General features: G+C 41.5%; 1 protein-coding gene across 19 annotated transcripts in view; it reads left to right on the forward strand.

The window, feature by feature from the left end:
• Positions 1–13,081, forward strand: part of ATE1 (arginyltransferase 1) — a 102,928-nt gene that overhangs the window by 6,276 nt on the left and 83,571 nt on the right. For 11 of the 19 annotated variants that reach the window (XR_014789457.1, XM_084846027.1, XM_084846025.1 and 8 more), the window contains exons 3-8: positions 899–961; positions 2,064–2,167; positions 3,573–3,836; positions 6,861–7,084; positions 10,065–10,193; positions 12,085–12,213. Coding sequence is in view for 18 of the 19 variants with exons in the window: in XM_084846027.1 (XP_084702153.1) it covers positions 899–961; positions 2,064–2,167; positions 3,573–3,836; positions 6,861–7,084; positions 10,065–10,193; positions 12,085–12,213 (913 nt within the window). In the remaining variant the exon portion in view is untranslated. The remainder of the gene's footprint in view (positions 1–898; positions 962–2,063; positions 2,168–3,572; positions 3,837–6,860; positions 7,085–10,064; positions 10,194–12,084; positions 12,214–13,081) is intronic. The other 8 variants (XM_084846034.1, XM_084846029.1, XM_084846031.1 and 5 more) reach the window with 3 other exon arrangements.

Below are 13,081 nucleotides of genomic sequence, written 5' to 3' on the forward strand. Positions count from 1 at the left end.
CCATCAGAGGGTACGAGGCTGCTGTTCTGGGATGGGAGTGGGTGCTTGACAGAAGGTATGTGGGTGTAAAGCTACTCCTCCCAGACAAGCCCTCAAAGAAGATCTGAGCCGCGCCTGGCATTTCTTCCTGCTCCTCTAATTGAGCCTCCTTTGGGAGCTTTCACATCAGGGTATGGCTGATGGAGCAAAGGAGAAAGGAGATATAAAGGAGACACACAGATATAAAAAGGAGAGTGACCCATTCTGCTGCCAGGTAGGTCACTTCCTGGTTCACACTGAGAAACCAATTTTAAATGTGCCTCCAGCTAAAAGTGAGAGCTGCCCTTAGAAATAAATGGAGAAATCCAAGATTTTGACGTGGCTGTGACGAGGCACCAGCTTGTCCATCCTCAAACAAAAGGTAGCAGCAAAGAGAGGAGTTCGTGCTCTTTTAAACTCCAATCTTACTTAGTGTGAAACATTTAATTCTTCTCCCTCACCTTACATTTTTTTTTAAAAATAGCCCTGCCACTGCAAATTGCAAAGTAAATGCAGTTTGTTATCTGTATATTGCTGGTTGTAAGGGGTTGTAGCTGGGAACCAGCAGCTTAAGACAAACCTGCACTATAGTTCATGCTGAGTATACAAGTTGGGTTGAATGAATGCTGTGCAACTACTTGGCAGAATGGTCCAGTGGTATATTTGTGTTACTGTCTGGCAGGCTGAGCTGAGAGATAGTAACTTAGAGCAGCCCTGCAGTGTAGTCCATTGTTAACACTGCAGGTCAGAGTTGGGTCTGAGGCTGTTTTGGATTCCCAGCCCCAAATCCCCCATAGAAAACATTCCCCAGGTTACACATTTTAAGTGTATTCTAAGTATCTATAAAATGCATTTTTAACAGGTTATGTTTAACTTATAGGAGTGGGAAATATGTTTACAAGCCCACTATGGATCAGACATGTTGTCCTCAATACACCATAAGGTAAGAACATATTATGTTCAGTGCTTCTGTATCTTCTCTTTAAGAACATCTCTTGATTGTTAGTTTGTGGGGTAGATAGACTCAGAAGTTTGCTTACTATGAATATTAAAAGGGGATTGTAGCTGGCCATGTCACTGTATCCCAGCTTAATCTGTCTTGCAGATTGCTCTGATTATTGTGAGGAGAAATAGTGATTATGATCTAGCGAGAAAGTTGAAACTCTCTCTGGTAGCCTGGTAAATAAGCCCACAGAAGTTACTACATTTCTGTGCTCAGAGAGCTTCCCTCCTCTTGTGGTCAACTTGGTTTCTATGCTGGACACAGAGGAGGGACGGGGCACTCTGTCGGTACTCCGCCAGCTTGCTCACTCACTTGCATGTGGTTCCTTGTTGCCTTTGGCTGCCAGGTGAACACTCAGTGCAAGGCTGTGCTATGCATACAGTGTTTTTAGTTGTATCATAGTGTTGTAAAGAACACTGGGCAATATCCAGTGGGGTGCTGTGCCCCCACCAATTCTCTTGCTCCCTGCCAATTCCATTCCGCAAGCAAAGATTTAGCACTTCTGGGAGCAACTGAAAAGGAGTGGAACCAACCTGTCCCGATATGGAAACGAGCATTTCCACTTGTTTCGGGGCTTCCTCTGAGCATCATTAAATCTCCATTGCACAAGCGGTGGGTCCCGCTTGTGCAATGGAATTGGAGGGAGGGGATGCTTGCAGAACTGAATTTGTGGGGGAGTAACAGAATCAGCAGGGGTGCAGCACCCCATTGGATACTGCCGTGTGTGCTGAAGAGTGTTGTAGAAATATTTATCATAGCAATTATACAGTACTGAAAGCTTTGAAACTATGTATGTTCTGCTGGGTTCTAATTCCATCTAACTCTGCAGCCTACTCATGCAGATGTTTTAAATAGTTGTTGTAATCTTTAACATACCACAGATACTTCAAAAGATCATGAGATACTGATCCTGTAATATTATTGATAATATCCAAATTGTTTCATGTAACCTAGATGATCATACAGTACAAATCAAATCATTGCTGAATATACTGATATTAATTGGGAGATAGCTTGACTATATTTTTATTTCCTTTCTTAGATGCCAGGCATTACTTTTCCAGCCTTCCAAATCTCATAAGAAGGTTCTAAAGAAGATGCTGAAATTCTTAACGAAAGGGGAACTTTCTAAAATAGATAGTGAAGGTAACAAGTGGGCTTTAAAATCAGCTGCTATTGTGTTCTACAATTAAAAAATCATTATCCAGATAGAAATCAATGGGTCAGTAGTGTGTAAATGATTCAGAGCCATAGCTATCTTCCGTAATAAATTATGAGTTTTAGTTCATAGCACAGTTCACATTGGTGTGGTAACATAAAGTTTAAGAAAACCTGTTCTGCTTTGTGGGAAGTAGGTTTCTTTGCCCCATACATACTGTGCTGCCTTATTATGCCTGGAGTATGCTTGCGTCTTTGTATTTATGATATATGTATTTCAGTATGTGAAGCAAGAGTAGATAGTAGGATACAATCCACTGGTGGATCATCTAGTACCTGCTGATTGCTGAGATTCTTGCAAAGAAAGCTGGACTAAGTGGACCACATAGGATGTGTTGTACAGGCAATTACGCTCTTCCCTGCCCCGGAACACCCCCAGCCACACCCCTATCCTGCTGCTCTGCGCTCCTCCTGCGAGTTGCCTCAGGCAGCGCGGAAGTGGGGGGAGGTCGTTCGAGGTCGGTTCCCAGAAAACAACATATCCTATGACTGTCTAGCTGCTGTCTAGCGGCCATAGGATTGCTCCCTAACCTGCTGTTCACTAACATTCTCAAGTTGTCTCTGTGAGGATGGAATTCAGAGGAGGTTGAATGTATACAATTGCCTAGCTGGATAAATTCACTGGCAAAATAACTACATATTCATTAATGCAGGAAATTGCATAGACTAAAGCATTTGGCTTGCATGTATGGAGCAGCTGATTCAGATATGCAAACTTTCACTGGATTGTTCTGTATAGCCAAGGGTGACGGTGCACACAAACCAGTGTGGGATAGTCATGATCAGGTCAGTTAGCTATCAGTTTCTATTGTCCACACTAATTCAGATCTGTCCCTAGGTCTGAATGTCCACCATCAAATTACTGTATGTGCTACTAGTTGTGAGTGGCTGTATCTGATTGAACCCAATGTTTTATCCATTTGCCTGAATACAAACCTACAAATTAAGGAACTTCATCAGCAGACATATGATCATATGTTTTCTTGGAGATACCTTCAAAAACAATCTTGGTAGGGTTTGGGAAGCTCTGGATAAGCTAAGGTCCTTCAGGATTGCCATGACTAATTCACCATTTGCTTGGAGGAGTAAGTAGTTGATAAAACATATAAAATGTTCTAGAGCCACATTAAGATAACCTGCTGATCAGCTGATTTTTATCGATCACTTTTTCAAATTTCAATTATACAAAAACTGTTATGCAACTACTTATGTATGTTTGTAGCTGTAGCTGTGAAATGGCTTTGATTCCTGTTAAGGTGATAGTTGCCTTGCATCAAGATGTCTCAACTTTGCTTTTTCTTGTGCTAACAGTTCTCATTATTACTATTTACAGTGGAGCCCATGGATTCCCACACCAAAGATGCTGATGGTTGCAGTTTTTTGTTAAAAAGTGAACCAGGCACCAGCCAGTCTGAACTAGAACCACTCAATGCTGATCATACAGAGAATTTGGAAAGTGAAGAGGAAGAAATAAAAGGAGAAAAAAGTGTGAACAAAGTAGGCTCTGAACATATTGAATCATGCAGTGAGAAAGCCAGTGCCAACTCCAGCAAGCCATTGCAGTCAGCTAAAGTTGGTTATGCAAGTCCCAAACCAGGTAGCTCCTTTTTGATATAAGAAAATGGCAAGCTAGCTTTGCATCTATTTTTCTACTTTTGTCTTAAGTAATTTCACTCATATGGTTGGTAAATACAAGTCTGTGAATTTTTAAGCCATTGGCAGTCAAAGGGGCTTTCTAAGAAATGGACTTATTTACATTACTATTTCACATTAATGCACAAACAATCCACGAAGAGAATCCATGGTTTGTTGTTGGATTGTGAACTGTGGTTGTTCATGGTTAACAAACTATAGTTTGTTAGCACGGCTGGGTTCACACAACACAACACCAACCCCCCCCCCCCACTGTTCAACGACAACCCACACTCAACCCATACTCAGCCTTGAGTTGGGTTGTCATATTGTGTGAACCCAGTCACTATTTATTAAGATGGTCCATTGCAGAAGTAACACTGGCTCCCTCATACCAGTCACAGGAAAACACACCCCATCCTTCCAGCCTCTCATTTCTCTGGCAAAAATGTTGCTCTTAATCACTGTTAGCCCTAGCTCTAACTGCAGCTAATGCTATCCAGAATTCCCATTTAGCTAGGATCTGAAACCAACACTAAACTGTGCTTCGGTTCTTCCACTTTGGGAGGATTAGTACTTTTGTCAAGAGCCTTGATATCTATGGGTGAAATCTGTTTAACAGTACTACTGGTTGCATTTACTGGGCACAATTTTCTTTGAACGTCTTCTGAATAAGCCCCAGGAAGATGAATGGGAATGGCATAAGATCGTAATTGTGTCCTTGTGCGACTTGCATTCATTTTAGTAGGTCCTTTGCTCTAAAGGTGCCTGCAAATGTGTGTTTCACAAGTGTGCTAGCCTCAAATTTGACTAGTTAGGTCTCAAGCCAAAGGAAGTAGATACAGTTGTAGTTCGTTCTACATTTATGTGCCACTCAGTGCTTCTTTACCACTGCATAGAACATTGGCTTGGATTTAGACCTTGTTCTTGCTGGTGGGAGTTTCACTCTGAGGATTCTCCTGCCAGCAGAAGTAGAGGAGGTGACACTTGCTGATTTCCCCTTGCACCCTCCAAAAATCTGCTCAGCAGGGGCTCCAAAACAGTTTAGGAGGTTGCAGGTGGGAATCAACAAAAGTTGCTTCCCCCTCTTCCAACAGGATTCCTCTGCTCAATCAAAAGCCTTCCATAGATGGATGGATGGAGCCCTTTTTGCTACAAAGTTTGTAAAAGCTAAGCCAAAAGCTAAGTTTGGAAAGGAAAGAAAATTTCTTGTCTTAGTCTGTTGTAGAGATGTAAAATTTCTGGAAATATTGAGGCCAATGGGGGGAGGGGAGTTTTTTTCCTTTCTTTTCAGAAAAAAACAGATTTGGGGAGAAATGGAAAATGATAGGGTTCTTTACAGATCTAAAGTAACTTTGTTGCTTTTAGACAGCTTTTCCCAACCTGGTGCCTTCCAGATATTTGGGGCTTCAGCTCCCATCAGCCTCAGGTAGCATGGCCAATGGTCAGGAATGCTGAGCACTGTAGGCCAAAACATCCAGAAGGCACAAGGTTGGGGAGGGTTGCTTTAGGAACATAAAACAGCCTTTCTGTTCCTAAAGTTATTTTATGTATAACTTAGTTTGCGTATAACATTATCATTATATTTTAAAACTTTTAACAGGATGAAAGAATGAAAGAAATAACTATGCTTGGAATCTTACAGAGGCTTACAGATTATAAGAGGTCTCTTATAAAGAAACATTTTCCCCATGGCTTCATTATTTCCAGACATTTTACATCTCTAGTCTTTCTACAAAAGTCTTATTATTGCATAGCTTTTAGAAACCATTTGGGGGACAATATAGAAACACCTTGTCTTAAATTCTAAAAGAAAATATTTCATAATCCAAAGCTGTACAGTTTTTCCAATTTTCCAGGAAGAAACAAAACAAATCCAGGGGTGGGGTGGGGGCGTCTTTTTCTGAATTTTTCCGTTTTTTTTCCTGGGCCTTCAAATACTTAGTTTGTTGCAGCAAAAACAGAGTCTTGTGGCACCTTAAAGACTGTAAGTGATCAATTAGGGCCTCAATAACTATTTAGTGAAGTAGAACAGAAATAAGAAATGTATCTATATTGGCATTTGGTCAGTCTCTGAGAGGCAAGTCCAACTCAAAAGCATTTCCAGTGGAAAGGCAGGGTGAAATAGATATGTTTCTTTAACTGTGAAGTAAATTTCAATTACAGTTCTGTCTTTCAAGTTATATGGCTTGAGAGTCACTATCATAATTTTTGGTGCCAGTCCTGCTCTGGGCTCGACATCCTGTTTTAAATTCGTAATTGCAGATATTAAACTTCCAGGTACCTGAGCGACCATGTTCCTCATATTTTTCTATTTAATAGATGTGTTTCCAGCTAACCTTAAGTAATGTTGTTTCTGTGTAACTTGGTTATTGTGCTGGTCCTTCCAGTTTGTGATTAACTTTTCTCCCTAGGAATATATATTGTTTTATTGTTAAATCTGTTAGCTAGTTGAAGTTAATTTTAATCCTGTGCACACATTTTAATTTTTTTTAGAGAGAGAGTGAGAGGCTTGGACCCTAAGCCAAGTTAAGGAAGTTTACACAAAGAAAATATCCGGACCCATCTCACATTGTTCAGGAGGACTCCCTGACAGGCTTTTGGGCAGCCACAGGTGGCCTGCAGAGGAGAGGAGGAGGAAGCTTTCCTTCCATTAACTCCCTTAAGCTAACTTGTCTTAGGATCCAAGCCATAATCATTTTATAGCCCATCTCTCCTGCCCACCTGGATTGTTCAGAATGAGTTACAGGTACAATATTGTAATGTTGTGTACAAGTAAGAAGATATTTGTGCTGCTTAACATTTCAAGTGGTAAGTATAAACACAGTAGTTAAATGTAGCTAGAACACCAGAATGCATTACACTTTTGCTTAATGATACCTGTTTCCTTTCCTGTAGTCAGTCATCTTAAAGGTATAAAGGTGAATGAGCGTGACTATTTGTTCAACACTTGCTTTTCCCATTGAGTATGTACACATTGCCATTCTAGGCAAAGGCGCTGACTTGAGTAAGCCACCTTGCCGTAAAGCCAAGGACATACGGAAGGAACACAAATTGCAGAGAAGCCTTCAAAACCAGACACAGAACCCTGCAATTCAAGCAGAGGCTCAGAATTTATTTGTTCAGAATGCTAATCCTAAAATAAACCAGCCCAAATCAGTTGAAGACTTCATTTTTGTCACTTTACCTCCTGAAGCTCTTCACCAGTTAGAGGTACTGAGATATTTATATTGTTTATCATAACATGAATGAAGACTTCATATTATTCTTGCATTACTGTTCACTTTCCAGGCAATTGGTTGGTCAAATGTGAAAAATGTTGTACAAGTATAAAAGTAGGGGAAATGGTAGACATTGGTAGTGTTAGGAAAGACTTTGATATCCATTATTGGCATTTCCTGTGTTTTTCCCCTTAGTCTCATAGGTCTTTGTAGTGTGTGTATGTGTGTGTGCATTTTAAAAAAAGCTTAAGTGAAGTTGTTCTTTGCAGAAACACAAGAGGGTACTGTGGTTCCATCTGAATGGACAGCATAATGCACCTATAGAACTCAAATAATGATGGCTAAAGCTTTAATGAGTGATTTAGGGTGCAGTGCATGTTTAGAGAGAGAAAAGTCCTACAACTCCCAGCATGCTCTACCTAGCTATGCTGGCTGAGGCATGCAGGAAGTTGTAGGATTTTTTCTGTCTAAATATGCATAGGGTTGTGCCCTTAATGTTATACAAATTCAGGATCCTATTTTGAAATAAAATACTTAATCTGACATGAACAGTTTTTTAGATGGCTGAAGATGTTGTTTCACAAATGATTCTTAACAACCTAGTGAAGCCCAGTACAAGATATCTGGCTTTAATCATATACATACCTTCAGATGATTCTAAATATTTTTAGGATATTTTTCTTACTTAAATAGACCACAGTTGTATCTGTTAGATGCCTACCATGTCTTAAGAGTTTCTTAAACTTTCTGTATATTAAGTTAATAATGGACCATGTGCCAAGACTTATTTACAAGGCAATTAACTAACAGTCATCCTCATCCTCTTGGTTGCTTCTTTGAGCACCAGACAGCTCCCTAGAGAGCCATTTTTGGCCTTAGAGAAACAGCAGCCTTGCTGCTGTGAATTGGTCTCTATAAGTTGCCCAGTTCCTTCTTTGGTATTTGTTGGGAAGAGAGGAAGCCTGACCATGGTTCTTCTGCTAGATTTGCTGCTCTTTGAGGGCATACTCTGGTGAGCAGGAATCCCTCCTTTCCTTCTCTTACGGGTAGAATTCTTGGCGAGGGAAGGGAAGCCTTCAGACACATTATCAGTTCCCTCTGGGGAAATGGCCCTGGGAATTGTCCATGTCTCCCCTGGCAGAGGTTCATACTACTAATTGGTGTGAACCCTTTATGTACAGTCATTCCAAGTGGACTGTATTTAGCAATTGCTCTAAAGCTCTAAATGGTCAAAAAAGCATTCTCTTGAGTCTCTGGACAGCTGCAGTTCTCTACCTTGTGGACATACATGTTACCTGTTCCTGGTTCCATCCCTGATCTTGTGCTGCTCCTTCCTGGAACTTTGCCCATGCCACATTCCTCTCTGAAGCCTTGTTTTGTGCTGCCTTCTGTGTTTGACCCACCCTTGCTCCTGTTTTAGCTTGTCTAGCATTAACATGACCTCTGACTCTCTTGCTGTATTGATTTCCAATTGCCATTGTGATTCAGAATCTGTTCTGTGTAGCACCTGGCCATGGCAACATGTTTGCTTGATCTCTTGCAAGGCATGATATATAGCCAAAGTCTGATTCAAAGTAAATGAATCAGACTTTTTTCTGTTCATGATCCATTAGACTTAGCAGGGGAAATCAGTAGTGAAACTGACACATACACAGACTGTTGAGTTTGATACATTTATTCAAAACTAAAAATGCTTTTTTGTGGTGTCAGTTAGCAGCAGCGAATTCAAAACCATGAATTTCTGTGTGCTCAATCTGCTTTCCAGTTGATAGCCTAGATAGGGTATTGTGGCCTAAAGTGACTGGGTCTGGAATCCTAAGCATACTTAGGGCGCAACCCTATGGGGATAGTCAGCTGCCTCCAAACTCGGAGGCGGCTGACTGTCCTGTGTATTGTGGGTGGAGCATGGAGGGGAGCCTCTCCTCTGCGCTCTGGCTGCCCTGCATTTGCAGCTAGACAGCCAATTTCAGCTGTCTAACTGGGGCACCTTGGAGCGGGAGGAGGGGGAGGCTGGGTGGCACTTAGGAAGCATCATACCAGCACTTCCGCAGTCCCCTCCCCACCCTCAGAAAACCCCCTTTTTGCTGTTCCGTGCTGCTCTTCTGAGGGTGGATCCAGGGACAAACCATACCTCCTACGAAGAGGAGGGGGCATGAAGTTGGATTTCTGGGAACCGAGCTGAGATCAATTCCCATAAACTGAAAAATCCTATGGCCGTCTAGACACTGTCTAGTGACCATAGGATTGAGCCCTAAATATGGAGTAAGTCCCTGAGCTCCATGAGACTTTGGAGTTAAATATGCTTAGGACTGCCTTGCTCATACGTTTTAACACACCCAAACATGAAATTAGTTTGCTAATAGAATTTAAGAGAAGTCTAAACTATGCACTTGGATTTAAAGAAACCTTAACAATGTTTTTATCCGGTCATCTCGGAATAGCACATAAATGTTGAAAAACAGCTAAGACTGATATGAAAATCTAGTTCATAGGAAAGGACCAACATTTTGGATGAAAAATTGCTTTAACCACACAAATAACCCAAATTTCCCTGTGAGGGAACTTGTTTCATTGACATTTTTGTTCTTGTTACGATCTGTCTTATCTACTTTGTGTTTGTGTGCACACACACAGACACACACACAAATTTACATTTGAATAGCCCTCACTAAATGTCTGCATGATTAATTTAAAACTGATTTTGTTACAGATTCTTTCAAAGCATTGAAGTATTTACAGTTCGGTGACTGGAAACCAAACGTAGAATAGTTACATTGGGACTAAGCATTCTGTTTCTGAAAATTCAATGTATTGGAGCAGAAAGTAACATTGGATGCATAATTTTGAGCTAAAATACATGAAGGGGGAATTATTGTTTAAATATTGATCTATATTATTGCAGAACTAGTTTTTAAGCCTACAGTTCTAGTTATCTAATATTGCAATAATTAATATCTTTAATTCTTTGGAAGGTGAGGCTGGTGCAATCATCTCCACCAAGTTCCCAGTTCAAAGCCACATTTCAGGAGTCTTACCAGGTCTATAAACGTTACCAGATGGTTATTCACAAGGACCCACCTGATAAACCAACCACCGGTCAGGTCAGACAGCATGTTGCTTTAGTCTATTCTGAAACAATCAAACGTTGATTCTTTAAAATACTTAATTCCTATAGAAACTTCAAAAATGATATGAACTAAACCAAATGGAACATCCTGGAAATACAAGCAGGTTTTGCAGATCTCATGGATGCCACAAATAATTAAACACATAAGGAAAAAGAAAAGCAATAATGGGTTTGGCTTATATGTTAGTGATGTTGTATAAAGAGGAAAAGGAAAGGAAGTGAAGGACACTGTACATTTCTTGAACAGCTAGAGAGGACAGCTAGTTTCAGGAATCTATGTTCATATTTCTACTATGGGCAATACTGCTGGGATCTGTTTGGTTCATATATATTAACACAAATAAGGAATATGTTGAGTTTGTGTTGAAGGGCCTATCCATGAAGTATGTTGCACACTGGAAAGGGATGGGGAGGGAGAATGAAGTTATATGCAGTAGAGGAACAGTATGTTGTCTGAAATGTTTTCCCTTAAACCAGCCTTTGCCAATGTGGTGCCCTCCAGGTGTTTTGGACTACAACTCTTATCATCCCTGACCATTGGTGTGCTGGCTGAGGCCTTTGAGAGTTGTAGTCCAAAGTATCTGGAAGGTACCAGGCTGGGGATGACTGCCTTAAACTATTTCAACTCTTTGACTTAATCTTTACCTGTTCTTCTCTTCTGTCCCATGCTAGGGTTCCCCCACCCCCCATTCAAGGTGTCTTGCTCTTAGGTTTCTTACAACCACACCCCCACCTTTGTAGGATTCTATACACCTTTTTGAAGATGTGCATAGTTTGAGCTAGGCAAGACATGTGGTATATGGTTATATACCCACTGTATCAGGGGTCAGGAACATCAGGCATGGAGGCCAAATCTGACCAGCCTGGGTCTTCAGGAGTTCCTAGATAGCCATGACTCCTTCCCCTGGCCCCAACTCCTTTCCCCCACCCCCAATCAACTGGTGCTTTCCCAGTCAGAGAGGTGCAAATATCTAGCTGCCCAGGTGCCATTAGAGCTTAAAAACATGGCCATGGTGACTGACACCTGGATTGCTGCACAGGTCAGGAAGCATATTTGTCCTGCCTGGTCCTAGCTCCCCCACCTGTACCCCTGTGAAAGCCATATCTATACTTAGAACATGTTCATACTGTACGGCTCTATTTTGAGGAATATCAGTCTTGTTCATCATGCAGAATTATTCAGAGTTGGGGAAAGATCTCTGGAAGAGAGTTAAGTAAGATTAGCAGCTCTGACTTACGGAGAACTTCTATTTCCACCAGGCCAATAATGGGTAAACCTTAACTGCAGAGTCAGTGCACACAGAGCAGTGACCAGGCCTTTGGTTGACATGGTTGCCTTGCATGAACTGAGAGTGCACCCTGGAATATATCCAACACTCTCATGTAGCTGCATGTTGGAGTGGAGTTTTGGTGGTGGTGGGCAAGCTATCTTTCAGGGAAGCTTTGAGTATTCTAGTATGGATCTCATTGAGAAACCCCAGGGTTCCTCAGAATACAAGTTGAAAACCTCAAGCATATCCTTCCAGAACATGAGATGGTCAAATCCTTCTTGGCTTACCCGGAATTCCTCAATATAGTTTACGTGAAGAGGTAATTGGCATGGAATATCAAGTGGCTAAACTGAGATGTGGCACTAAGCATGACAGTTTCAGTTGGTATACAAAACTGTAGAGTAGAACCATCCTAGCACTTGGAGCGTCACCATTGGTTCAAACGTTGCTACATTTCTGCGGTTGTTGGGCTTCCTTGTGTGTCTCCTCGGCAGAGGCTTTGAAATGGATTTGGGGAGGTAGTACGCTAGCCTTACCTTCATGAGCATTTGGACAAATTCAAATAAAATGTCTGTGTTTTTCCTTGCTCTGAAGGTGAGGTTAGTGCCAGTTTCTTTTGAGGACCCACAATTCAAATCATCTTTCACCCAGTCTGCCTCTTTATTTGCCAAGTATCAGATGGCCATACACAAGGACTCTCCTTTTGAATGTAACGAGCACCAGGTACAGTTCACTGCATGCACTTTTTGTCCATATTATTGGTAGTTATATGAATAACAGCAGAATGTGTTGGCTCTCAATCATCACAGCAGATTGGATCTTATTATTATAACCTTTGAAGAAACAGTTCTTTTACTGAATAGCTAACGAGCCAGATGTCACTCCAAAGGAAGCTGCATTTGGTAAGGGGTCATAATGATAAGGGGCAGAATGCATTGCGGCATGTATGCCCCTGTCAGTTCTTGTCCTCAAGTGATGCCCACCGCTTGCGGAATGAAGATTTAGAGCTTCTGGGGGCAATCAGAAACAAGCAAAAGCGCTCATTTCTGGAATGGGGTGGAGCGGCAGCGTTCGCATAAGGAAGTGCTGATGACCTATCCCAATCGAGAAACATGTGTTTCCGCTCAATTTGGGGCTTCCTCTGGGAAGTGAACAGAATGGGTGGGAACCACCGCTTACGCAACAGACTCTACGGGGCGCAAGAGAATTGGTAGAGGCATAAGCACTGTGTTAGATTTTGCCCAATGATCTTAAATGCTGATTTTGGGGAAGAACATCAAGCAGCAGGATGTGCAATGCTGAAATTGACACTAGAAGTGTGTGTGTGTGTGTGGGGGGGGGAATGCCTTATATTAGCTAGCAGTATTCTTATTGCAGACTCTATGTTATCTGTGGACTAAGTCAGTTGGAATAATCTTGTTTCCGCTCTCCTAAACCACTTGTTTGGAATTAAATCTCATTGTTGGCGATGGGTATTGCTCTGAAATAAGTACACTGGACCCAGGTCCAGTGCAGGTGTAATGTTTCCTGATCTTTTAACCATGGTTAAGATTGGGAGCAGCCTTCAGTCCTGCATGCTTCTTTCCCTCCA

This window comes from Heloderma suspectum, chromosome 3 (genome assembly GCF_057233095.1).
Source record: "Heloderma suspectum isolate Gila_16-S chromosome 3, 16-S_ref, whole genome shotgun sequence".
NCBI classification, from domain to species: Eukaryota; Metazoa; Chordata; class Lepidosauria; order Squamata; family Helodermatidae; genus Heloderma; species Heloderma suspectum.